The sequence below is a fragment of the Podarcis raffonei genome, chromosome 7, assembly GCF_027172205.1.
Source record: "Podarcis raffonei isolate rPodRaf1 chromosome 7, rPodRaf1.pri, whole genome shotgun sequence".
Classification (NCBI taxonomy): Eukaryota; Metazoa; Chordata; class Lepidosauria; order Squamata; family Lacertidae; genus Podarcis; species Podarcis raffonei.
The window spans coordinates 10794015-10820875 of NC_070608.1; the positions used below are offsets into that span (position 1 = coordinate 10794015).

At 45.6% G+C, this 26861-nt stretch overlaps 1 protein-coding gene across 1 annotated transcript in view; it reads right to left on the reverse strand.

The window, feature by feature from the left end:
* TG (thyroglobulin) overlaps nucleotides 1–26861 on the reverse strand; it is a 173478-nt gene that overhangs the window by 108119 nt on the left and 38498 nt on the right. The window contains exons 19-31 of the mRNA XM_053395737.1: nucleotides 25772–25928; nucleotides 23980–24195; nucleotides 18468–18617; nucleotides 16782–16952; nucleotides 10340–10462; nucleotides 8289–8404; nucleotides 6306–6414; nucleotides 4257–4454; nucleotides 3540–3707; nucleotides 2544–2609; nucleotides 2145–2219; nucleotides 1830–1967; nucleotides 705–881 (exon numbers count right to left, since the gene is read on the reverse strand). Coding sequence (XP_053251712.1) covers nucleotides 705–881; nucleotides 1830–1967; nucleotides 2145–2219; nucleotides 2544–2609; nucleotides 3540–3707; nucleotides 4257–4454; nucleotides 6306–6414; nucleotides 8289–8404; nucleotides 10340–10462; nucleotides 16782–16952; nucleotides 18468–18617; nucleotides 23980–24195; nucleotides 25772–25928 — 1864 coding nt within the window. The remainder of the gene's footprint in view (nucleotides 1–704; nucleotides 882–1829; nucleotides 1968–2144; nucleotides 2220–2543; nucleotides 2610–3539; nucleotides 3708–4256; nucleotides 4455–6305; nucleotides 6415–8288; nucleotides 8405–10339; nucleotides 10463–16781; nucleotides 16953–18467; nucleotides 18618–23979; nucleotides 24196–25771; nucleotides 25929–26861) is intronic.

Below are 26861 nucleotides of genomic sequence, written 5' to 3' on the forward strand. Positions count from 1 at the left end.
TTATGCTTAGCTTTTCTTCCTGGCTCTGACCCTTGGGCCTGACCTCCTAGGCTCCTGCTTCCAGAAGGACACTGACAAACTGGAACGTGTCCAGAGGAGGGCAACCAAAATGGTCAAAGGCCTGGAAATGATGCCTTATGAGGAACGGCTAAGGGAGCTGGGCATGTTTAGCCTGGAGAAGAGGAGGTTAAGGGGTGATATGATAGCCATGTTCAAATATATAAAAGGATGTCACCTAGAGGAGGGAGAAAGGTTGTTTTCTGCTGCTCCAGAGAAGCGGACACGGAGCAATGGATCCAAACTACAAGAAAGAAGATTCCACCTAAACGTTAGGAAGAACTTCCTGACAGTAAGAGCTGTTCGACAGTGGAATTTGCTTCCAAGGAGTGTGGTGGAGCCTCCTTCTTTGGAGGTCTTTAAGCAGAGGCTTGACAACCATATGTCAGGAGTGCTCTGATGGTGTTTCCTGCTTGGCAGGGGGTTGGACTCGATGGCCCTTGTGGTCTCTTCCAACTCTATGATTCTATGATTCCAGCTCAACAGGTGCCTACAGCTTCACCCTCAGATCCTTTCCTAGACACAATTCCTTACTATTCGTAAGATTCGTTCCTCCGCTGCGATACCTTTTTTTAAAGGTAAGGCGCTGATTCACTCATACAGAGGGTATGGCGTGGATGTGAGAGAGACACCTGCTTTTAACTCACCTGTCTTCTGATACAAAAGGTGCGGCTTCCGAGGCAACACAATGTTGCAGTTCTCAGGGACGTTGTTAATGAAATTGTCACAAAATTGGGCTGCTGGATAGAGGATACAGGGGAAGTACGTTCCAGTTGTGTCGTTGCGCATGTCAACCAGCTGGCAGAACTCATCTTCTACACAACCTAGAAAAGATAAGGACCCCTCAGTAGGTTGTACTGAGAGCAGAGCCACTGAAATAAATGGACCCAAGTTAGTCATGTCCATTAATTTCAATGGGTCTGCTCTGAGTATGGCTAAAATGGGACACAGCTCTTAAACATCCTGTGCTCCACCTTTGCTACAACTCCCATATTCCTCATCCCACTGAGTCTTACTATCTCATAATGTAGAGGTCCCAAATTCTCAGTAGGTTCCCTTCCCCAAATTCAATCTCTTGCTGCTTTTCCTTCTCCCATACCCAACCAGGGAGAGAAAACATCTTCTTCTCTCTTTTGGGGCCAAAAGAAAGCACCTCTCAAAATTTCCACAATGGCTATTTTCTGCCTCCACTCCTGGAAGCAGTATTGCCAGGAATCATAATATTATTAATAATAATTTATTACTTATACCCCACCCATCTGGGCCTCCTCAGCCACAGAATATTAAAAACATGGTAAAACATCAAAAACTTCCCTAAACAGGGCTGCCTTCAGATGTCTTCTATAAGTTAGATAGTTGTTTATTTCTTTGACATCTGATGGGAGGGCATTCCATAGGGCAGGTGCCACTACCGAGAAGGCCCTCTGCCTGGTTCCCTGTAACCTCACTTCTCACAGTGATGGAACTGCCAGAAGGCCATCGGCGCTGGACATCACTGTCACAGGTGGAGAAATCACAGGTGGAGAAAAGCTCTGCTGCACTCGGGTTATGCTTGAGGGCTTCCTGCAGGCATCTAGACGGCCACTGTGAGAACAGGAGGCTGGACAAGGTGGCCCATTGTCCTAATCCATCTTATGTTCTTAAGAAGCAAAGGAGGAGCTGGCAAACAGCAGCAGCTGAATGGTGCATTGCCCAAGAGATCCCCGAAACATGAGGCCACCACTGAATACGTCGTTTGTGAATGACTAGCCCCATTATCTAAGATTTCTTACGTGCAAGACACCAGTGAAGAGCCTGCTCCGCTGAATATCTGGGCTTGAAGAGCCAGTACTCTTGGGATGGTAGGGAACGATTGTGGTCGATCAGGATTTGGCTGCTCTCCATCAGAGAAAAGAGTTCCCTTGTAGAAGCTAATGAGCCCAAAGAGAAAAAGCAGAAGAGATGCTTTAATGCAGATGTCAGGGCTGATGGAAGTTGTATTTCAAAACACCTACAGTCCACCATATTGAGATTGACATATTTTTTTTTGAAAAGTCTGGCACTAACTCAAACGCACAATCCGTTTCCCTTGGTATATGTTGGCATACCTGAAAGCTGTGGCTCAGTCGGAACAACAGCGCCATCACATGAGCCGGACCTCACTCGGGTCATCATGTCGGAATCTAGAATGAGACGGGACTCAGTTTGAGACACTTTGGTGACATGATTGTCCTCCAAGACGTTACTGAGCTGATAGCCCAATGAGAACTGAGCATGCTCAGTGGCGGCGGAATGCCGGTTGTGTATTGGGGTGGGGTGGAAAACCTGGGGAGATGTGGAATGGGATGGCATACATTGGGGCTGGAATCTGGGACAGGAGCACCCCAGACGGCAATATTTTGTTGCGGGTCCCACGAATTGACCAAGTTCTAGCGGAATAAGCATACACAATATTCCTTTCAGACTATCAGAAAAAGAAAGAGGGGGATGGGCAGCGAACTGCTTACCTCTCCATAGATAAACACGCTGAAAGCTGGAGAAGGGACTGTTGGCTTTTTCTGTTGGCTCAGAAGCTGACGAAGGAAGGAAACACTATTTATTTCTTCTTACAACTATCACCTGTGTCTCAGTGCTGGCCACAGGGGTCAAACAATTTCTGCACATCTTTAGTCCCCTCTTTGTAAAATAACTACAGTGGTACCTCCAGTTACGAACTTAATTCGTTCCAGAGGTCCGTTCTTAACCCGAAACCGTTCTTAACATGAGGTGCGCTTTCGCTAATGGGGCCTCCCGCTGCCACCGCGCCACCAGAGTGCGACTTCCACTCTCATCCTGGGGCAAAGTTCACAACCGGGAGCATCTACTTCCAGGTTAGTGGAGCATGTTACCCAAAGCATTCGTAAGGAGGACAGTACATAAGCTGAGGTTCCTCTGTACCTACTTTGCATTGATCTTTATAGTATGATTTTATGTTGTGAACCGCCCTGAGATTGATGGGTATAGGGCAATATACAAATTTAATAAATAATAATATATCACGGGTGAGGAACCTCAGGTCCAGAAGCCTCTCTATGTGATATTTGGGACTCCCCACAAGCCACACCCCTTTTTAGCATCCTTCTTGAGCATTTCTGCTGGAAGACATCCCTGGACTCTTGAGACTGCCTCCTCCTTGCCTGGATGGATGGCAGAGAACGGAGCACAAAAGTCTCCTGATGTACAAAGGCAAAATGTGCATTCATCCCTCCAACGACGTTTGCCTCTGGCCCTGAACAACACTGTCATGTGGCCCCTGAAAAGTTGCCCAGAAGTGATGGTGGCTCTCGAGCTACAAATGGCTCCCCATACCTGCCATACATGAACACTGCTTTAATAAGACAGAAGGAAATGCTCTCTGACTTCAGTCCTTTAGAGAGAGGAGGGATATATTATATTTACACTGCTCATTCCCACACTTGAGTAGCAAACAATAACGGTGCAGTATAAGATAGGTAAATACTTACACCCTGTGAGAACTTGACCTCCCAAACTGAAAGCATACTGCGTCTTCCCAGTATTGTACTTTACTTTTTGGCAGGCATCCCCTTGTTCACGCGTCAAGCTTGCATCCCAGCTATTAACGTTGCAGATTAATGTGTCTGGGTAGCTCATCAGTCCGCATATGATGCTACCTGGATAAAGCCAAGGAAAGAATTGCAAGTTTGCAGCTCCACCTCCTTGTTGAACAATCTTGCCTTGGCCATTATACTGTTATTTTGACACCAGCGGCCCAGTCTTGGAGAAAGGTCCCGTTTATACATCACAGCAAACTGCTGCTCTTGGAGCCTGATTCTTATCTTGCCCGGGAGCAAGTATAAAAATTATCCAAGTAAATAAATATCAGGCTCTGCTGGGATCAGGGACGGTTCCTTTATTTCCTCTATAATTCCTCCTGTTCCAATAACCAGGAGACCCTTTACACGGCTACACCCCCCCCCCCAAAAAAGGTTGATTCCATGCCAAACTTCCATCATTTAATAACAGTTAATAAATACAAGTTGCCATGAGGGAAGATTAATCACTTAAAACTTTAAAACCTGGCTCCAATTTGAGATGAGATCTACAAGACCAACCATTTCTGCTTTGTTTTGCTTGTTTGTTTGTTTAAAAATGTTCTCATTAAGTGGGATAAATGGAAGGATGACCTTTGCCTTCCACATCTGTAGCCTGAGCAGAGTTACCTCCATCAAGTATGACCTGGCTCAAGATAAACCCATCACAGCAAGCATCTTGGCTGCAGGCCTGGCGGCAGAAGAGATGAACATCGGTCAAAGATGTACCAGCTGCTGAGAGGACCAGATTGCGGTACACGCCAGAAACAACATCCTGGAAATCAGTCCTCTCAAAAGTCTTGACTCCAGCTGTCGTGAACTCTTGTCCTGCGAGGAAAGAGGGGGGACAAATAACATTTAAAAAAGGAGCTCCGCAATCCAAATTGGAGCTTCGGGGCAAATGACGTGAGGCAAATACCAGGTTGCTTTTTAAAGGCTTTAGGAAGAAATAGACCTAGAACAGCTGCATCAACCTTTTGCCAGTATCTGGTTGGCCATTGTGAAAACAGGATGTTAGACCAGACAAGCCACTGGCCTGAGCCAGCTCTTTTTATGCCCTTCCGATATTATTATCTACCTGAGAGACCGGGCATTTCCACCAAGAAACAATATGTGGACAAATTGTCAGAGTGGATGTAAGGCTGTGGCCTGTATTCTAAGGCTAGATCTAGGCACGTCAAAAAAAAGTTTCAGGAAAACATGTTGTAAACCTCAAAGTGGGAAATCGCGTGGTCGAAAGACAGAACTCTGCAGCGCCATCTGGTGTCACAGTATTATAACGCATGTAAAACACGTTTTTTTTACTAATGTAGCTGAGTCCTAAGACAGTCCCCATATGATGTTTACTCCAGCTCCCTTCATCCTTATCCATTGGTTATCTTTGCTCAGACTGATGGGACTTGGTGTCCATTTGGAAAGTGAAAGGCTGAAGGATAGCAATAATATGAGAACACACACACACCAATAATCTATGGTGCTCTCTTTGTTAGGATATAGTTCTGCGAAATTAGGATATAGCAGCTGCAAAATTAAAAGACGCCTGCTTCTTGGGAGAAAAGCAATGACAAACCTAGACAGCATCTTAAAAAGCAGAGACATCACCTTGCCAACAAAGGTCCGTATAGTTAAAGCTATGGTTTTCCCAGTAGTGATGTATGGAAGTGAGAGCTGGACCATAAAGAAGGCTGGTCGCTGAAGAATTGATGCTTTTGAATTATGGTGCTGGAGGAGACTCTTGAGAGTCCCATGGACTGCAAGGAGATCAAACCTATCCATTCTGAAGGAAATCAGCCCTGAGTGCTCACTGGAAGGACAGATCCTGAAGCTGAGACTCCAAGACTTTGGCCACCTCATGAGAAGAGAAGACTCCCTGGAAAAGACCCTAATGTTGGGAAAGATGGAAGGCACAAGGAGAAGGGGATGACAGAGGACGAGATAGTTGGATAGTGTTCTTGAAGCTACCAGCATGAGTTTGACCAAACTGTGGGAGGTGGTGGAAGACAGAAGTGCCTGGCGTGCTCTGGTCCATGGGGTCGCGAAGAGTCGGACACGACTGAACGACTAAACAACAACAACAAAAGTTCTGTTCCACCTGTAGAACAGGCATGTGGTGTCCTACATGCCAGGAAATTATATTCCTGCAGATCTGTTATCTAAGGTTGTTAACAGAGAACAACTTAGGGTTTATGTACAGCGGTTACAATTGGGTTGAACCACAGGCACTACAGGTTACACGGAAAGGGGGAGGATGTTAGGATATAGTTCTGTTCCACTTTAGGAACGGGCATGTGGAGTTGTTGTATGTCACATGTCTGTTTACTTCCAGCACAGTCTGCTGGGAACTTCCGTTGTATACAGCTTTTGCCTATGCTGTTTGCTTGGACACGAAGGGAAGCAGACATGTTTTTCTTTTGTCCTGATGCTGAATAAATGCTTGTAAATATGCTTACATATGCCTCTGTCCGCTACTTCTGTTGCAAAGAGTTCTTATCTCTGCTGGCTTGCGTGCTCAGTCTCTAAAGGTCTCTGAGACTTGAGTCGCAGTTTTGATGCTGTTCTGAGAACCGGAGTTTGCCCGGCTGCCGGCCGGTGGGCTGGAGCCAGCTGGGGGCCTGCCAATTGCCCCCGTCTCCCAAGACGCATCCCAACACTCTTTTGCTCATGTTATTTAGCACATACCTTTCTTCAGGTACACTCTCACTCCATCCTTATCTTGGCTTCTCACTTTAACCAGGCAGCTGAGATGAGCCACGCTTGTGGTGGCAGCGTTATCCCAAGCACCCTGAACCTGTGGTCAAAAGATATGCACATAAAAATTTGTGATGGTAAATAATGAGCATTCACACTTTCTAATGTGGGTGCCCTTTGTGGGATCGTGCACGGTGCTACGGTTCCCAGGGAACTTTCTAGTAGACAGGGTTGCTGGCAGTGTTATTATTTGAAGGTTCACATCCAGTCTCAATAATCAAGTTTCTTGCTGGGAGGTGGGGCCAGCCCCATTTATAAATAGGGGGTGGAGCTGACGATAGCCAGGTAGTCGGTTCTGGAGATTCACCCTCCCTACCCTCCCTTTGTTTAATGTTTTCTTGTTTGCAGGTTAACTTTTTCTTCCTGTTTAGCGGGTGCTGCTATGGTCTTTGACTGGTTGCTGTTGAAGGGTCGGGAAGAAATTTTCCTGCATTGGCAGGTTTTGTCTTCCCTGTAGCAATTCGTCACAACTTTGGAGGTTATGAGAGCCAGTGTGGTTTAGTGGTTAAGAGTGGTAGACTCGTAATCTGGGGTACCGGGTTTGCTTCCCCGCTCCTCCACATGCAGCTGCTGGGTGACCTTGGGCTAGTCACACTTCTCTGAAGTCTCTCAGCCCCACTCACCTCACAGAGTGTTTGTTGTGGGGGAGGAAGGGAAAGGAGAATGTTAGCCGCTTTGAGACTCCTTAGGGTAGTGATAAAGCGGAATATCAAATCCAAATCCAAACTCTTCTTATGGCCTTGGGCAGAATCCTTTAGTCTTTTCTTCCTTCTTGGGGGGGGGGGCGTGAAGTGGTGACTCACCCTCCTGCAGCGGCGATTGCAGGGTCCCCTCTTAAAGGGGTTATATATATGGGTGTCACTGGCCATACACTGAAAGGTCGTCAGTGAACTACCCTGTGTGTGGGGATATGGGCTTGGCTGCCTGTTACACTTACGTCTCACAGAGCACCCACATATCTCATTTACCCTGATGAGCCCCAGTTCCCCTGGCTGGGGGGCTGGGAGGGATACACGCCCAAGGCCAAAGCCCAGGTCTTCCTACATTCGGAAGTTTAATAAATTCATGGCCTAATTTTAATTCCATAGCGTCAGAGTCTTTATTCCTTTCTTATGATCTCTGGGGGCTGAGGCTGTTGCGCCTGCTCACGCAAAATACCTTCTTTCCAGCAGGTTGGTACACAGCCAACATTTTGCCCTTAAGACTGACCCAGAAACTCCAACGGGTGCAGAATGCTGCAGCGAGACTCCTTACGGGGTCTTCGCTGCGAGATCACATTCATCCGGTGCTATATCAACTGCACTGGCTCCCGGTGGAGTACAGGATCAGGTTTAAGGTGCTGGTTTTAACCTTTAAAGCCCTATACGGCCTAGGACCCTCGTACCTACGGGACCGCCTCTCCTGGTATGCCCCACAGAGAAACTTACGGTCTTCAAATAAAAACATCTTGAAGGTCCCAGGCCACAGAGAAGTCAGGCTGGCCTCAACTAGAGCCAGGGCTTTTTCGGCTGTGGCTCCGACCTGGTGGAACACTCTGTCACAAGAGACTAGGGCCCTGCGGGACTTGACATCTTTCCGCAGGGCCTGCAAGACAGAGCTGTTCCGCCAGGCCTTTGGCCAGGGCACAGCCTGACTCCCTCCCTCGGCAATCTTCGCGGAGCTCTGGCCCAATGGTGGCCAGTGGCTTGAATTTAATTAATTTTATAATGGGTGATTTTAGAGTGTTGTTTGTGTTGTACTTTTGTATTGTTTTATTGTTGTTAGCCGCCCTGAGCCCAGCTTCGGCTGGGGAGGGCGGGATATAAATAAAATTTATTATTATTATTATTATTTGAAAAATAAAAAGGATGGCTGGTATCCATCCAAGCTTCATTCCCCTGGAAGATTCATCATAAAAGAACTGTGTTCGGTTACCAGTCCAGAGGTGGAACAATTGTAGTTGCTCTCCCGAGCGCTGTACAGCTCACACAGTGTCCCCGTCCCAGCAGCAGACAAGGTGAGAAACCCACACGACTCGTCCTTCTCGCACTCTGAAAGGATAGAAAGACTCCTGGCTTAAGCCTTGCATTTAACGTTGGCCAACGGAAACAGGCATCTTCCACAGTTCAAGTTGGGTGAATGCAGTCTGTTTGTTGAGGATGTCAACTGAATGTGGCAACTGCACTGGCTCCCTTTTGTTTTGGAGCATCAAAACTACAGCGGTCAATAAAGCGTCAAAATCAAGATTTGGAAAATATGGAAACAATGAGGCGAGGCAGGATTGAGATGTAGAGATATGCTCCAGAGATCCAGACCGTGGGGAGCTCCCAAAAATTAATAATTATAATCTGGACTATAATTCGGTCTTTTTTATTTTAGTTTTTTATTTTAATTGGAGTATTATGATTGGATATACAGTGGTACCTCGGGTTACATGCGCTTCAGGTTACATATGCTTCAGGTTACAGACTCCGCTAACCCAGAAATAGTGCTTCAGGTTAAGAACTTTGCTGCAGGATGAGAACAGAAATAAGGCTCTGCAGGAGGCCCCATTAGCTAAAGTGGTGCTTCAGGTTAAGAACAGTTTCAGGTTAAGAACGGACCTCCGGAACAAATTAAGTACTTAACCTGAGGTACCACTGTATTAATTGGATGTTTTTCATTGGAAAATCAATAAAAATGATTTTTTTAAAAAAAACTACAGCGATCAAAACCTTTCTCTAGACTGATGCTCTGAGACTTTACTGCATAACACAGAAAAGAGATCATCTTGCCCAGGAGTTCTGGAAGATCTTCTACTTGCCTTGCAGGCCTCCCCTCCACCCCTGGCCCTGGGTCACAGGGTTGCCATATTTTGAAGAGGACACAATTTCCAACTTCTACTTTTAACTCTGGATCGCTATGACGACTCTCATTTTACACACCCATGGAAAAGAGGACGTGTCCTGGAAAAAGAGGACACTTGGCAACCCCAGCAAAGAGGGCAGGGCCATGTTGGCTCCAGCAACAAAAGCTGAGGCTGCAGAAGAGGTCAGAGGTCATCTTGGTTGTCTCTTAGCGCAGACCCAGGTCACTGAACCTGAGCTTCCACAGCTGCCAGCCGTCATCGTCAGGACTGCAAGCAACAGCAGAAGATATGTTCTATTTTATTCTCTTGCCAGTTCTGCTGTTTTAAATGTGCATTTTAGATTTCACTTCCTTTAATAATCTTTACTTTTGAAATGTTTAAGATAAAAATGTGATATTGTATTCTCAGTTGTTTTCTGGGTTTTCCTCCCCATTGTGCATCCTTTTTTCCTCTTTCTAGATGCATCTGTTACACTTACCACTTAAACTGTAGTTTCTATGTGTTCATATTAATAAAAATGAAATAAAAATAAATGCTAACTTGGCTGCATTAAATGGGCACTCTGTACTGTAGTTGGCCTGGTTTTATTTTGAAATCTTTAAGATGGTATTTTAGCTTCTGGTGAATTACGTTGCTTTGAATGTATACTTTATATTTGACTTTATTCAGCAAAATTTTACTCTGGATTGTTTTATTTTATGTTTTAGTATGTTGTAAACTGCTCTGGATTTTTTCCCCCTTAAAAATATGAAGCAGTATAGAAATGAAATTAATAATAATAATATGCAGTAAGTTGGGCATTAGCAGACAGACAGACAGACAGACAGACAGACAGACATCTGAGCAGCTGGGGAAAAGGACTTGCCCCATCATTAATGGCCTTCTTCCCTAGTACTTCTGATGCTGCCAACCTCCTCTGGAGGAGAGATGAGGAAGCCAGTGGTGAACCATCACCTCTCACCCCATTAAACTATAATTAAAGTAGTCTGCTAGGGCCCTTTGGAGTGAGACCAGACTAGAATTAGGTGTGCATCTAAGAGTCCCAAGGAGGGAAAGTTCTCAGAAAAGTTGGAACGTTTTCCCAAACTGACTTTTGCCAAGTCATCAGCAAAGAAGAAACGGAAATCCGCTCTCTTACCTGCCATGCACTGTTGGAGCACACTCTCAGGTTCTCCTTGGGTGGTTTTAGATCCAATTGTTTCTACCTCTTCTGTCCCGAAGGAGAGCTTGGAAGCAGGAACTCTCTCAAAGCGCCTGAAGACTGAAACACAAGCAGATCCAAGAACAGTCATATTTGATCATGACCCATCCGTTTTGAAGCAGACATTTCAGAATGATGTGAAGGTCTTTATCAATTTAAATTCTGTGCATTCTTTGGAGATCCAGAGAGCACGGTGGTGATAGGGTGGGGGATCAAGAATGAGAGATTGGGGACCCAGATCCACCAACCTGTAATTGGCTATATACATGCTTCTGAGAATATGGATATCTGCTGATTAGGTCAAGGGCTATATTAGCTTTGATGACACCTATAAACAGTTGGATGAGTTTGTGTGAAATCCAACACTCATACCTGAATAATAATAATAATAATAATAATAATAATAATAATAATTTATTTATTTATTTATTTATTTGTTGTGTGGTCAATTACGTCCAGGGGTCCGGCACACTTCTCTTGCGCAGCTCTGGTCTTCCCCCCTGGGACCTTTGACTCAGCAGAGCATAAAACACAGCAGAAGCAGAAGCAGGAACGTTCTGTCGTGTGGTGGCAATAACTCAGGCTGAAACGCAGCAGTCTCCTTATCTTTAAAGACTTTATTCCTTAGCAAAACACAACAGCTATAAATCTCCTGCCTGGAGACAGAGCGGACATCTCGCTTGCTCTCTCAACGGAGCAAACACGCACACTGAAAGAACACAGAGAAAACCACACCCCTTCCGTGTTCTAAACCCGCCCTCAGAATGTGAGGCGTCATCACTCAGAACTCTTAACCCTGTAAGTTCTGAGCCTCTCCTAACACCCCCTCTCGAATCACGTTCTGAGAGGACTTCTGAGTGTTCAACACCTTCCCCATTGCCTTCCGCCCCTTCCTGGCATCGTTGTTAGGCACCTGTTGAACCTCACAAACCTCAGGTTCGCACTGTGCGAAACCAACCCACGCATTTGTGACCTGAAACCTCTCAGGTGGAATTCCCTTTGTAGCCCGCGATGACCGCCTGGGCACAAACTGGGGTGCTCCTCTTGACCCACTGGGGCCAGCGTGTGCGTCTTCCTCATCAGAAGACTCCCCCTCTGACTTGACACTTCTGTGAGCTTTCTCCATTATGCGCACAGGAGATGAGGGCTCACTCTTGGACACTCCCTTAACAACCTGTGGAGACGCCCTACTCTGTTCAGGGACCTGGTCTCCACCAGCAGGTTCAGGCTCTGGCTCTCTTTCCTCCTCAGCGTCAGACAGACAATCTGAGTGAACGTCAGAGCGCACTTTGCGCCTTGCCCAACCATCCTGCTCAAAGAACTCAGCCTGTTTACTGACCAGAAGCTTGGTCTGATCACCTTCTGGATATGCGAATCTCCACCCTTTTGTCGCGGGTTCATACCCACAGAAGATCATTTCCTGGTACTTTGGACCACCCTCTTGCTGCAACCATTGTGGTACAGGCACCATGGCCCTGCAACCAAAAGTGCGAAAGAAATGCACAAGCGGCTTCTGCCGATGAAGCAGGGAATACGGGGTGTCACCTACCACTGAATTGTAGCACCTGTTCATCGTGAAATTGGCCGTTTTTACCGCCTCCCCCCAGAAACTGTGAGGCAAACCAGAGTCATCCAGTAGGATCTCGGATGCTCGAACCAGAGCTTTACTCCTCAGCTCTGCCACGCCACTCTCCTGAGGAGAAGTCACCTTGTGACGTATCCCCCTCTGGCGAAAGAAACTCTTTAGAGCAGACCCAGTGACCTCAGAACCACGGTCAAACTGGAAACCTTGCACCTTGGTGGAGAATTTATTTATTTATTTATTTATACCCCACCCATCTGGCTGCGTTTCCCCAGCCACTCTGGGCAGCTCCCAATCGAGTGTTAAAAACAATAGAGCATTAAATATTAAAAACTTCCCTAAGACAACTTCAGGTGTCTTTTAAAAACAGGATAGCTGCTTATTTCCTTGAGATCTGATGGGAGGGCGTTCCACAGGGAGGGCGCCACTACCGAGAAGGCCCTCTGTCTGGTTCCCTGGTACCTCACGTCTCACAATGAGGGAACTGCCAGAAGGCCCTCGGTACTGGATCTCAGTGTCCGGGCTGAATGATGGGGGTGGAGACGCTACTTCAGGTATACAGGACTGAAGCTGTTTAGGGCTTTAAAGGTCAGCACCAACACTTTGAATTGTGCTCGGAAACGTACTGGGAGCCAATGCAGATCTCTCAGGACCGGTGTTATGTGGTCCCGGCGGCCACTCCCAGTCACCAGTCTAGCTGCCGCATTCTGGATTAATTGCAGTTTCTGGGTCACCTTCAAAGGTAGCCCCACATAGAGCGCATTGCAGTAGTCCAATGCTACCAAATATGCCAGTTTAATGCTACTGGAGATGTCCATTGAAACTTCTGGAGAAAGGGACTGCCCGTTAAACACTATGGGGATTGTAGCTCTGTTAGAGGAATAGGGCCTCCTAACAATTGTCCGCACCCTTAACAAACGACAGTTCCTAAAGAAAATGATAACATTTCATCACCAGACAAGTAAAAGGTATGGCGGCTCCTCCAGAGTAACACATTGCAATGGGTGTTGAATTCACCACCATATAAAGGCTGCTGATTATTATTTTTCCTTCCAACAAAGCAGGCCTTTGCCTGTGAAACTTCATACCACAATAAATGCATTCGGTTTCAAGAGACTTTTGGACTCTTTCTTGATTTTTTTGCTACTACAGATTACCTAACACAGCTACTTGCTTGGAATCTGTCTCTTTTCTCCAACCTCTCTTAAACGAATGCCAGAAATTACATTAGGAGCGTGTTGAGGCAGACATTCAAGAGAAGAGCAGTTGCCAGCTTGGCCTCAAAGGATAGGAGATAGAAAGCGAAATTAACCTCTCATTAAAGCAATTTAGGCCAATCACTTCTTGGCCCTCAGGATCAAGTCTTGCCAAACTTCCCAGCTTTGCCTCATAAAAGAAAGAAAGAAAGTCCACACCCTTTGCCTGAAAAGCCATGCCTGGGAATTAGAACTTTTAAAGGTGTGAGAAGTAACAGCTTCCCTCAAGAGACCGGGGATTTCTGCATCATTGTTATGGCTGACTTTAAATAGCCCTTGATCAGCAATGCCAATCTGCCAATCACTGATAAATTTATTTACCTCAGGCCTTGCATAAGAGGGTACACAGACAGCAAAAATATGTCAATGAAAGATATAGAAGCTACAGCAAATCACACATGCTCCAGTTCCAAAAATAGATTTTACTATTTCCTTCAGTTGGGACGCGGGTGGCACTGTGGTCTAAACCACAGAGCCTAGGGCTTGCCGATCAGTAGGTCGGCGGTTCGAATCCCCGTGACGGGGAAAGCTCCCATTGCTCAGTCCCAGCTCCTGCCCACCTAGCAGTTCGAAAGCATGTCAAAGTGCAAGTAGATAAATAGGTACTGCTCCAGCGGAAAGGTAAACAGTGTTTCTGTGTGCTGCTCTGGTTCACTAGAAGCAGCTTAATCATGCTGGCCACATGACCCAGAAGCTGTCTACAGACAAATGCCGACTCCCTTGGTCTATAGAGTGAGATGAGTGTGCAACCCCAGAGTCATCCGCGACTGGAGCTAGTGGTCAGGGGTACCTTTACCTATTTCTTTCAGTTAGACCAGGCATGGGCAAACCTGTCCCCCCAGCTGTTTTGGGACTACAGTTCCCATCATCCCTGACCACTGGTCCTGTTAGCTAGGGATGGTGGGAGTTGTAGTCCCAAAACAGCTGGAGGGCCAAGTTTGGCCATGCCTGAGTTAGACCTAAATTCAAGAGGAACAGAGGGATGAACAAGCAAGACAAACGGAACAGGTGAGGCTTACTTGTCTCTCAGCCTGCCTTCCACCAATCTATGTTGGTTCAATCAAAAGGCACCATTTTATCATTTTAGGGGATCTGCTGCAACTCAGTAGTAGAGCATCTGCTCTGCATGCAGAAGGTGTCATGTTCAATCCCCATCACCTTGAGGAAGGGCTGGGAATGTGTCCTTTCTGAAACCCTGGAGGTTAACTGCCAGTCACCAGTGTCAAAGCGATGATTCTTCGACATCAGCTTCGTTGGACTGGTCATGTTGTGCGAATGTCTGATTCTTGTCTTCCAAAACAACTACTCTATTCCGAACTTAAAAATGGAAAGCGTAACGCTGGTGGTCAACAAGAGAGGATTAAAGATTCTCTCAAGGGAAATCCAAACAAATGTAGCATAAACACTGACAACTGGGAAACATTGGCCTGCGAGCGCTCCAACTGGAGAACAGCCTTTGCCAAAGGTGTCTTGGGCTTTGAAGACGCTCGAACTCAGGACAAAAGGGAGAAACGTGCTAAGAGGAAGACATGCTTGGCAAACCCTCACCGTGATCAACTCTTGCCCAGAAACCTATGTCCCCATTGTGGAAGGACGTGTGGATTCAGAATTGGTCTCCACAGTCACTTATGGACCCACTGTTAAGACCGTGTTCATGGAAGACAATCTTACTCAGCTACGAGTGATGAGAAGAAGAAGAAGAAGAAGAAGAAGAAGAAGAAGAAGAAGAAGAAGAAGAAGAAGAAGTGCACTGACTGACAGCAGTTCTCCAGGATTGTCCCATGACTTCTGGGCATCAGTCCAAGCAGGTTTGTTGTTGATGATGTTGTTGTCCTGCCACTTGCCCTGGGAAAACTCACAACTTAGCTCTGATCAGAACCAACATCAACGTGCAGAAAAACTAGATGGACCAAGAGTCCGAGTTAGGATCACTGTGTTCCTGCCTACTTTAGAAAGACCTGCCACTCCATTCTTCAATTGCACCCCTCCTTCTCCTACTCCTAGTGGCACCTGTTGTCTTCGTCCTCCGATGCCTGAGCATTAGAAAAACCCGCAGAAACAGGTAACAATTCTGGGTGTGCTACACATCAGAGCCTCGTGGCGAGATCCGCCAGGAGGATCTGAGCGAAAGCGACACCACAAAAGAAAAGTCAGGGAGATCAACCTTTCCAAAGAATCATTTGTCTCCTCAAAGCAAAACCAGACCACGCTAATCAGAAACAAACGGTCATTGTTGTCAGCGCTGCGGATGGCCGCAGGTGCTTTTAATCAAACCCTCATTTCTGCTTGGAAAGGGAACCCCAGGTTTGAGCCAGGAACAGAAAGCGGGTGGGGGGGGGGAGAAATAGCCCCGCATTTGAGACCAGGCAGAAAAAGGGCTACAGACTATAAAAGGAAGCAGTATTAATTATTGCAAGTTGTCGTCGCCTGTGGAGCACTTCGTTCATTCTTGAAGCGCTTCATAATTTTCATCGCATTTTCACAGCAGAGAAATTAGCAGATCTCCGGAGACTGAATTTTTTTGTTATTGATTGATTTATATTTTATTAGAACAACAAGAGATAGCAGAGATAAGTAAATAAGGGATAGAGGAAAAGGGAAAACCAACTGTGCAAAAGTACTAAGGTAAAAATCAATACATTTCCGTACATTGTTCTATAAGAGAAAAATGATGTTGTACTTCTGACACAGAGATAAGCTGTGTGGGAAGGTACATTTTAGAAGACATCTAAAGGCAGACCTGTATCAGAAAGTTTCAAATGTTTGGTGTTTTATTGCCACCTTATATGTTTTGGAAGCCGTCCAAAGTGACTGGGGCAATCCAGCCAGATAGGCAGGATAGAAATAATAAAATTGTTATTATTAGTATTATTAGTATTAGTATTAGTATCACCACCACCATCATCATCACTGTGCAGATCTACAAGTCTGGGAGAGAGGCTCAGGGGTCAGCGAACTTTTTCAGCAGGGAGCTGGTCCACTGTCCCTCAGACATTGTGGGGGGCCGGACTATATTTTGGGGAAGAAAAATGAATGAATTCCTATGCCCCACAAATAACCCAGAGATGCATTTTAATAAAAGCGCACATTCTACTCATATAAAAACACGCTGATTCCCGGACCATCTGCGGGTTGGATTTAGAAGGCGATTGGGCCGCATCCGGCCCCCAGGCCTTAGTTTGCCTACCCATGGAACTGAATGGACAAGCCAAGGGGGGTAAAGACACAGGAATTTACATCGTACCAAATTAGACGATTGTCAACACCAGAATACCAACATCCTCTTTTTGTTCCCTTTCCCAGGAACTGATAAGCCCACCACCGCAATATTTCCACAGCCAGGGGGAAATGGGAGCAAATAGGAGCAGCAGACATACATCACTCGCAAGCCACAGACATCCCTCCTCTCTGAGTGGCTAAAGCTGACGTTTAAGTGGTCGCCAAGTGGCTAGCAGACTCATAAACCCACCATTCGTGGGGACAACTGCTTGTGTTTCCAGGTTCCACCTGCATGGGATAAAAGCTCATCTGGTCCACTCACCTGAACATTGGGAGTCTGTAAGTGGGCCGTCTGTTTCGGTCCAGTCCAATATGTTTCCAAGGCTATCCACGCAGAAAGATTTGTTGGTAGCAGGGTCTTCAAAGGAAGGCCTGTACTGACCGTTTTCCTCACACCGCACAGCTTGTTCATCCATTTGGCAGTCAGTGACACCTTATTTGCAGGGAAAGTTAAAGAGAGAGAGAGAGTTTGTGTGCTATTTTGTGTAAGGGATTCAAGAGCACCCTGTTAATTTAGGTTTGTACAATTAAAGTGGTTTAAAGCTCTCTATTGCCCTAGTCAATTTATGCAGAATGAGGTGGTGCAGTTCACTGGTCATAAGACGTCTTAAGACATATGCAAAATCAAAACAAAATCTTAAATATCTGAAAGGAAGGTTTACTAGAGCTCTCTTTGTCACGTGCTAGTTTATCTTAAGCCAGGAGTTTTTATGTGAGGGATTGTTGAACAATATGACAACTGTGGTCTGATTGGCTACGATCCAGAATTCTACATTCAGATTGTTCAGTTTGGTTGTATATGGTTTTTAAAAAAATTTATTTACTGTTTATGACTAATTTTGTTATGTTGCAGTTATGCATATTTTTTCATGTTGTAAGCCACCTTGAGCATGGTTTGAACTGTGGAAAGGCAGCATAGAAATAAAATTATGTATGTATGTGCGGTCTCATTCTCTATCGTAGAATCAGTCTTCTACAAATGTATAGCAAATAGTGAAGTCAGGGATAAGTCACCCATTTTTAAGAAGATCACAAATTCAATGAACTATTTAGAAGGCTCCTTCCTTCCTTCTTTCCTTCCTCCCTTCCTTCCTTCCCTCCTTCCTTCCTTCCTTCCTTCCTTCCTTCCTTCCTTCCTTCCTTCCTTCCTTCCTGTGCTGTTGGTGGTTGCTATTGGCAAGGTGTGTCAGTTTTAATTTCTTAGTGCAGAAAGTATTGATCTGATGTGTAGAGATCTTTCCTCTTCTGGCTAATTCAAGAGGGTTCTGGAAGCTTCTCCATGTGAAAGAAGCAAACAGAAGGTTCATGATGTTTGGGTTATTCCTTCAGAAAAGCTGAGTACAGCTGGCTTAAACTCTTATTTCTTTCAGTCCAGGTCATGCTGACTATAAAAGTAGGGCCGGAAGGAGCCTGGGTTTCACCTTTCTCTTTCTTTCTTTCTTTCTTTCTTTCTTTCTTTCTTTCTTTCTTTCTTTCTCTCTCTCTCTCTCTCTCTCTCTTCCTTCTGGTGTGGTGTTCTGTACACACATAGTGTTAAGGTTTAGCCTTATTATAAGTTATTGTAAGTTTAAGTTAAGTCTGCTGCAACTGGATTTCTTATGGACGGTGCCAATCCTGAATGTATTGGATTTGTGAACATTATACTCATTTGCCTTCAGTAGCAGTGAAGCTCCACTGGATGAAATATTGACCGCCTCTGGTCTATCTTGGGGGGAATCCTGCAACGTGTTTAAGTTTTTACTCTGCTAACGATACACTGGAATCTACTCTGGATCAATATTGAGTAGAATTCTATGACAATATGTGCCATTGACATTCATTCCAAGGAACAGAATGAACCCCTAAAATTGGAAATTGATAGGGGTGTGTGCAACAATATATTTTCAGCCTGGAAACCAATCTTTTCCCAATGGAAAGATACAGAACGCAGATTTTCCCAGACCCTTACAGTGCTCGGCTCTGAAGGCTCCAGCAGAGACAGTTGTTTTCCCGAGAGGACATCTGATGCAGGAGGAACTACCAGCTTGATCTTGATAGAATCCAGAGGGGCATGGAAGGCAGCCATCATTCTGGAAGGAGGTGCCTGGAGGGCAGACCACTGCAGAGGGGGAAAAGGATGTATTAGTCCTATGGAATCCAAGGATAATTTTAAATTCATCCAGAAGTCACAAATGTATATGCATGGGAACCATGCTGTGGCACCTGGATGTCTGTAGCTCAAAACTAGTTTTTCATTAAAACTAACCTTTGCAACCGATTTAACGATAAATTCTCAACATTTTGAATAATAAACATAATAATAATAACAATAAATAATAATGCATTTCATTTCAAGCAGTAACATTTCCCTAACATGCTCACTTAGCGACTTAACCTACGCTTTACAACAAAAGTTTGAAATACCCTCAATATCCCCATGAGGCATGTGGAAGTTTTGTCTCCTCCCAAGGATATATGTGGACGTAGCAGAAATAGCACAGCTTCATTTGCGCTTGCTTGGGCTTTTTAAAAAACATAAATGTCCAAATTATAGGGTTCTAGTTTTCCTCACTCTTTATTTAACATTTAAGAGGGCTGAAACAAGAAGGGGTGCATAATTCACTTTTGGGTGGGTGGTGGGGAGAGAGGTCTCTTGCAAAGAAAGATCCCTATTCCAGCAACAAAGCAGGGTGAAAATATTCTCACACTCACAGGGAGAGAAGAGTGATGTTGTCACACAGCCAAATCTGATTAGCTGTATAGCACCATGATGTCATTATACTGGCAATGGGAACACTTGCTGTCTGGATGATGCAGCCAGCAGGAGCCCTGGTTTTTTGGTTTTTACAAAAAATATGTGCTAATTCAGCTGCTGAGAGTTGATCACAGACATTTTGTTGCCAGAGATGGGCTTGATAGTCTCTCTCTCTCTCTCTCTCTCTCTCTCTCTCTCTCTCTCTCTCTCTCTCCCTCTCCCTCTCCCTCTCCCTCTCCCTCTCCCTCTCCCTCTCCCTCTCCCTCTCTCCCACTTTCCATGTAGAAAAGCCAACTGGACCAGTCACTGAATATTTCAAAGTTGGTTAGAGAGCATGGTGCCGATAATGTCAAGATTACAGGTTTGATCCCTGTGTTGGACGGCTGCGTATTCCTGCAATGCAGGGGGTTGAATTAGATGATTCTCAGGGTCCCTTCCAACTCTACAATTCTATGTTTCTAAAACTTTGCCCTCCAGCAGAGGAAAATGGCCAGAGAACTCAGGAAAAACAGCCAGGGGGGTTAACCTCAGAATCTGCTGTCTGGGGCGGTCACTTCACATTGCCTAATGGTAGGGCTGGCCATATAAGAATGACAGTGAACAGGGGGGAATGGTATGAAATGATAACACCAATAGCAAAGGCGAGAGGTCTTTCAAATAACATAAAGTCACCTTCTTTTAATTGAATTGTTTTATTGTGTACAGTGATACCTCTGGTTGCGAACAGGATCCGTTCCAGAGGCCCGTTCACAACCTGAAAAGAATGCAACCTGCGTCTGCGAACGCGCGGGTCGCGATTCACTGCTTCTGTACATGCGCGTGATGTCATTTTGCGCGTCTGCACATGCGTGGGCGAAACCCAGAAGTAACCCTTTCCGGTACTTCTGGGTCGCCGTGGGATGCAACCTGAAAACACGCAACCTGAAGCAAACGTAACATGAGGTATGACTGTATTTTAATTCTGAAAGTTTATATTTTTACCTTTGTGTGAACATTTTTGGCATTTTTTGGAACTGAATGGTATATATATATATTTTTAAAAACTGTAATACTCAAAATAATATTTCTAAAGCCCCAACCCAACCCCAACCCCAATCCCAGCCCTGCCTTTGTGCATGAAAAAAGTTAACTCGCGAAAATTCAGCTAAGTCCTACCACTGTGGTCTCTGCTCAGTTCTGTGAAAACGTGAACTGGGTGTGTTTTTATTTTCACATCCTAAAGCATATTGTGATTCTGTGAATTCTTTTTATATGCTAATGATGGGAAGAGGAGGGGGAAATCCAAGAAAAATAAGTCATCAGGTCATCTCCAGATGTCAGGAACTGAAGTTTCTACCTGGCAAGGCCTTCTAACTTTATATGTGAGTTTTGCGCTGGCAAGATCTCTGGGACTGAATGTCCTTGAAGCCTTATTTATGCCGAGAGCTGTTGAAGAAGGGGAAAGGCTGGAATGTCCAGGTTCCCAAATGTTCTGCATGTACACATGGCCAACAACACACTCAGTTTGCTGTCAGAAGGAAGAACTGGGATTTTTTGACAAGACTGAAAGAAATGTGTCATGATGGACCACAGCAACGCTTGAACTCATGACCTCAGGGATATGACACAGGTACTTAACCTGTACCCCAAGTCCAACAGCTGGAGGACAAGCCTTGTCAGTAGGATATGAATGCAAGGCCATCGTATTGGTACCAGCCATGAGAGTTATGCTCTCTGCCAACTCTCAGAAGCTACCTTTGATGGTGACTTCGAAACTACAAGTAATCCAGAATGCAGCTGCTAGACTGGTGACTGGGAGTGGCCAATGGGGCCATATAACACTGGTCCTAAAAGATCTACATTGGCACCCAGTACATTTCCAAGCACAATTCAGAACGTTGGTGCTGACCTTTAAAGTCCTAAATGGCTTTGGCCCTGTATACCTGAAGGAGCATCTCAACCCGCATCATTCAGCCCGGACACTGAGGTCCAGCTCTGAGGGCCTTCTGGCATTTCCCACAGGACAAGAAGTGAAGCAACAGGGAATCAGGCAGAGGGCCTTCCTGGTGGTGGCGCCCACCCTGTGGAATGCCCTCCCATCAGATGTCAAGGAAAGAAACTACTGTTTTCATAGACATCTGAACATAGCCATGTTTCAGGAAGCTTTTAATGTTTGTTGTTGTTGTGCCCCTGTATTTTTGTTGGGCAATCCAGTCAGATGGGCAGGGTATTAAAAAATATTACTATTACTATTATGATTGCCTGTTTGTCAGAAACACAGTGGGGAAGGCGCTGTGCCTAGTGCCAATTCCCTGGGGCCCTGAGTGCCTGAGCACCCACCAAATTCCCCATGAAGGGGCTGGGCACCCACAATTTTTGGCACCAGGACCATGCACCCACGGCCCACGGTCTCAGGGCCAAGGTGGCATTCCTGGTGCTATGATACTCAGTCCCTGCTTTGGGGTTTCCTGTGGGCATCTGTTTGGCCACAATGAGAACATGATGCTTTGCTAGGTGAGCTGAGGGGGCACGAGCTAGGTGAGCTGAGGGGGCCGAGCTGAGGGGGCACGGAGGAGGAAGAAGAAGAAGAAGAAGAAGATGAAGAAGAAGAAGAAGAAGAAGAAGAAGAAGAAGAAGAAGCAGCAGCAGCAGCAGCAGCAGCAGCAGCAGCAGCTATATTTATACAAGTACCAATTGAGAAGATCCATAAAAATAATGCTACCAAAAGGAATTACAGTCATACCTTGGGTTACAGCCACTTCAGGTTGCGTTTTTTCACGTTGTGGACTGCCGAAACCCGGAAGTACTGGAATGGGTTACTTCTGGGTTTTGGCAGTCGCGCATGCGCAGAAGTGCTAAATCGTGCTTTGCACATGCACAGAAGCTCCAAATCGCAACCCGCAAGTGTGCAGACGTGCAGGCATGGGTTGCGAACGCTGCGGGTTGTCAACGTGCATCCAACGTATTGTGAAAATAAGAAATATTTGGGGTGGGACCAAATATTATCCAAGTCTGTCCCTGAAGAAGGAATTTGCATGATAGGCTACAGCAGCTCAAATTGCTTCTTCTGCATGATGCTGAAGTTGCAAGAACCTTGTCTTCTCATCTGGCTACCTTCCCTTTATATGAGCTTTGGAGTCAGGCTTCCTCGCAGATCTGAGCAACAAGCAGAACTGGGTTTACAGCCTCTGCCTTTGCAGCACTAAAGACCGGACAATGCAGGAGCCTAGTCTGCCATATTTCTCAAGCCCTTTTCAAGCGTTAGAAGTGGGGCTGTGAATTTGCACCAAAGGTCCTGCCTTCAACACCATGCAGTCCACTGCTCCCACCCCAGACATCTATGCTTCGATGCAGACATATTCAATTCTTTTCGCACAGGCTTCCGAGAGATTGGGGTCCCAAACCTTGGAGAAATGTGGGTTTGCACAGCTTTTAAGAACACTGAACACCTTCCTGAGTCTCTCAATCATTTGTTTTCATTGTCTTCCTGTAAATGTCAGCCATCTCCTCTATCTGCTCCATCTCAGCTTCCCGACATGTCAACACACTGCTTTAATCCACATCTGCTTAGTGATCTGCACCATTTAGCACCATGTGCTCCTTGTTCATGAAATGAGTGTTCCTTTCATTGATATCTTACCATACGCCTCTTTAATTTTCTTGCCCGGCATTCCGTATTTTAATTTTACCATTTTACACTATTTCTTCTGACACAAGCAGAACGCAGCTCTCCTTGGGCTCGCAAAAGGCTAATTTCCTAATATATTTAAAGTATGGATTATGAAAAGCTCAAGGCTGCTATGTGGAAACAAAGCAAATGGCATGCACCCAGCAAATGACTTGAAAAAAGAATCTAAAGTCTTGGACACCTCTCTGTTTAATTCTTGGACGAAGAAGGGCCTGAACTCTAAGCACTTTCAAATAAAGTTGGCAACAAATTATTTAAGCATTAATCTGTCAGTTGCACCTCTGGAAAGTAGAAGAAGGAAGCAGCTTTGAAGGTAGCCAAAGGAAGGCTGATCGCTGAAGAATTGATGCTTTTGAATTATGGTGTTGGAGAAGACTCTTGACAGTCCCGTGGGCTGCAAGAAGATCAAACCTCTCCACTTAAGGAAATCAGCCCTGAGTGCTCACCGGAAGGACAGATCGTGAAGCTGAGGCTCCAAGACTTTGGCCACCTCATGAGAAGAGAAGACGCCCTGGAAAAGACCCTGATGTTGGGAAAGATGGAGGGCACAAGGAGAAGGGGACGACAGAGGACGAGATGGTTGGACAGTGTTCTCGAAGCTACGAACATGAGTTTGACCAAACTGCGGGAGGCAGTGGAAGACAGGAGTGCCTGGCGTGCTCTGGTCCATGGGGTCACAAAGAGTCGGACATGACTAAACAACAACAAAATTCCATTTGTAACTTTCTGAGACCTCAGGGGATGTGACATTATTAATACACGCCCCACCTAAACAATCCCGTGAAGACATTCCAGTGTGATCTTCCTAAGGCTACCCAGAGATGGTTGGACAGTGTTCTCAAAGCTACCAGCATGAATTTGACCAAACTGCAGGAGGCAGTGGAAGACAGAAGTGCCTGGCGTGATCTGGTCCGTGGGGTCATGAAGAGTCGGACACGACTAAACGACTAAACAACAATGGAGCTCAGAGAAGAAATGTTTCTGAACTTTGCTCAGAAGTGACTGATAACTGCAACACATTAAGAAAACAAAACAGATAGAAATGAAGATGGACCATACCGCATCCTTGGAGACTTGGGGCAACTTCTCCAGCATTGAAAACCTTCCGGAAGCCACTCCTGCATCCCAGGCGGACTTCAGGAGATGTGCCATTCCCGAGGAAACTGATGGAAGTGTCTGCTTGGAATTGCTCAGGGCCCAATTTGAGGACAAAGCCGCCACTCTTGACCAGTGCCTCAAAGCGCCCAACGAGATTGTCCCCAACCATTGCTCTTTCTATAAGGAAATGAAATACAACAGGGCATTAAGGGAGAGGCTGGTGGGAGTAGAGAATCAGGGCTCAATATTCTGCACCATTTGCAATACACATGTGTTTGTAACACAGGTTTCCATAGACGAAAATATGTACTGTACAACAGGATTTGTAACTTGGAGATCCCAATGCAATGATTTCAGAAAACAAGATAAACAACTCTAATCAACAGTTGAGTTCCGTTCACCTTGAAATCATTACTCCATATGGAAAGATAGGACACCAAGATTGTTATTCCTTCATTTTCTTTTTATGATATTTTGATAATAATTCTTTGTGTAGACAGTGAACAGACTCAAATTGTCCTCATGGTGGTCCAGAGGAACTTCCAAAACAAACATTCAATACGTGTCTAAACACCACTTGCTCTTTGATACATAGGATGTACTTGATACACACAAACATACACATATAGCTGCTTCCCCACATAATCCGGTCCAGATGCATAAATGTAAACACAAATAGATAGCAGAACTGGATACTACACATAATCATTCCTCCCAAAGCCAGCTTTGGGAGATGCTTGCATTTGGTCCTCATTAAGAAAATGGGGAACACTGTATAAGTCCAGCAGATTCCAAAATGGAAAATGAACGCATGCAAAATTTCTGGGAAGAGAATGACAGAGCTGTTGATGGGGTCTGGCACCTAATCCAGGCAGTAGCATTAGTTTGAGGGAAGCTACACTTGGAATTTATGGCCTGGCTTCATGATAACCATCTTTAAATATCTCAAGGGCTGTCACATGGAAGATGGAGCAAGCTTGTTTTCTTGCTCTGGAGGGTAAGACTATAACCAATGGTCACAGGCTATTCTGACTAAATATCTGGAATACGTTTCTGATGGTAAGAGCTCTTTGACAGTTGAACAGACTCCTTCGGGAGGGAGCAGGACTCTCCATCCTTGGAGGTCTTTAGGCAGAGATTAGATGGCCATGTGTCATGGATGCTTTAGATTCCTGCATTTCAGGAGGTTGGAATGGATGACCCTCGGGGTCTCTTCCAACTCTACATTTCAGTGATTCTATTACTTTTAATGGATGGATAGTCTTTTGCTTGTGCAAGACCATAGGGTCCTTCTAGCTCTGCATTGTCTACAGTGATTTCACTTTGTCAGGTGCACCAGACCACCATCTAATGGCCCAGTTCCCTATGTTGTACACTAGAAGTGCTGTTGCTATTACTGTTGATCTCCTCCCAGTGCTGCCACTCCCATCCCAGTAGCTTATGCCTCTGGGAATGTGGAACTAGATATATTTTTGTTAAAGGCCGATTAGAAAGAGCAGAGGAGGAAAACCCTCAGTGATGATCATATTTAAGCACGATTCCGTCCCAAGTGGATAGTTAAACCAGATTTTCCTCTGCAGTGTCAAATTTCAGGGTTGGTTTTTTTTCCAACATTCCACTCGTTCCAGGGAGAAACTGAAAAAATAATAATCAACAACCTCACAATTTTCCTGGCAGATTTCTAGCACACGTCTATGAATAGGGAGACAGGAATCATTTTGGAAGAACGGGACACATTAACAGCTAAACCCACCAAAGTTGTGCAAATCTGGAAGCGAAGCAGCTGGGACTTCCTCAAGAAAAGCTCTCCAGGTGATGTTCACTCCTAGACGGTCAGCAGCAAGGCACTGGACCAGCACAGAAGAATCATCGCAGACAGGAACAGACACCAGGTGTCCAAAAGCATTTACCTTAAGAAGAAGAAGAAGAAGCCAAATGTTTCGATGCATGACATTTTCACCTGATGGGTGTGGTTTTGCCTACCTAGCAAATGATGGGAGGTGAAGGGCGTAACCAAATGAGGTTGATGGCTCTGAGTGGTCTTTTTCTCTGTGTGTCACAGTTTGAACAGAGAGAGACCGAAGCAGAGAGAGACTTAAGACAGTGGGGTTTTAGCAGAGGAAGAAGGAAGAACAGTTGGACTGTAGTTGCTCTGTGGGAAATTGATGCAATATTATGGTTATGCTGCTTATGGAGAAGTCTGCATCTTTCCACTATGCTCTGATTGCATATGGTAAACTAGGTAAAGGTAAAGGTAAAGGGACCCCTGACCATTAGGTCCAGTCGTGGCCGACTCTAGGGTTGCGGCGTTCATCTCTCTTTATTGGCCGAGGGAGCCGGCGTACAGCTTCCGGGACATGTGGCCAGCATGACTAAGCCGCTTCTGGCGAACCAGAGCAGCGCACAGAAACGCCGTTTACCTTCCCACCGGAGCGGTACCTATTTATCTACTTGCACTTTGACGTGCTTTTGAACTGCTAGGTTGGCAGGAGCAGGGACCGAGCAACGGGAGCTCACCCCATCGCAGGGATTCGAACCGCCAACCTTCTGATCAGCAAGTCCTAGGCTCTGTGGTTTAACCCACAGCACCACCCGCGTTCCTTCTGGTAACTAGGCTATATGACAAAACACCAGAAAATTCCAGTGTTTTCTATCACTGCAGCATGTAAACAAGCTGCTCTTGCAACTTCCTACCACAGGAGAGCAAATCCCTCTTTATGTAATAATTACCGCTCATCCATCTAAGCTATGGGCAGGGTTTGCGACCCGGCGTGGACTTCCTGACCCTGGGTGACACCCCTCCTTGCTTGCTGGCCATCGCTCCAGCCCCTCCCCATTCAGCC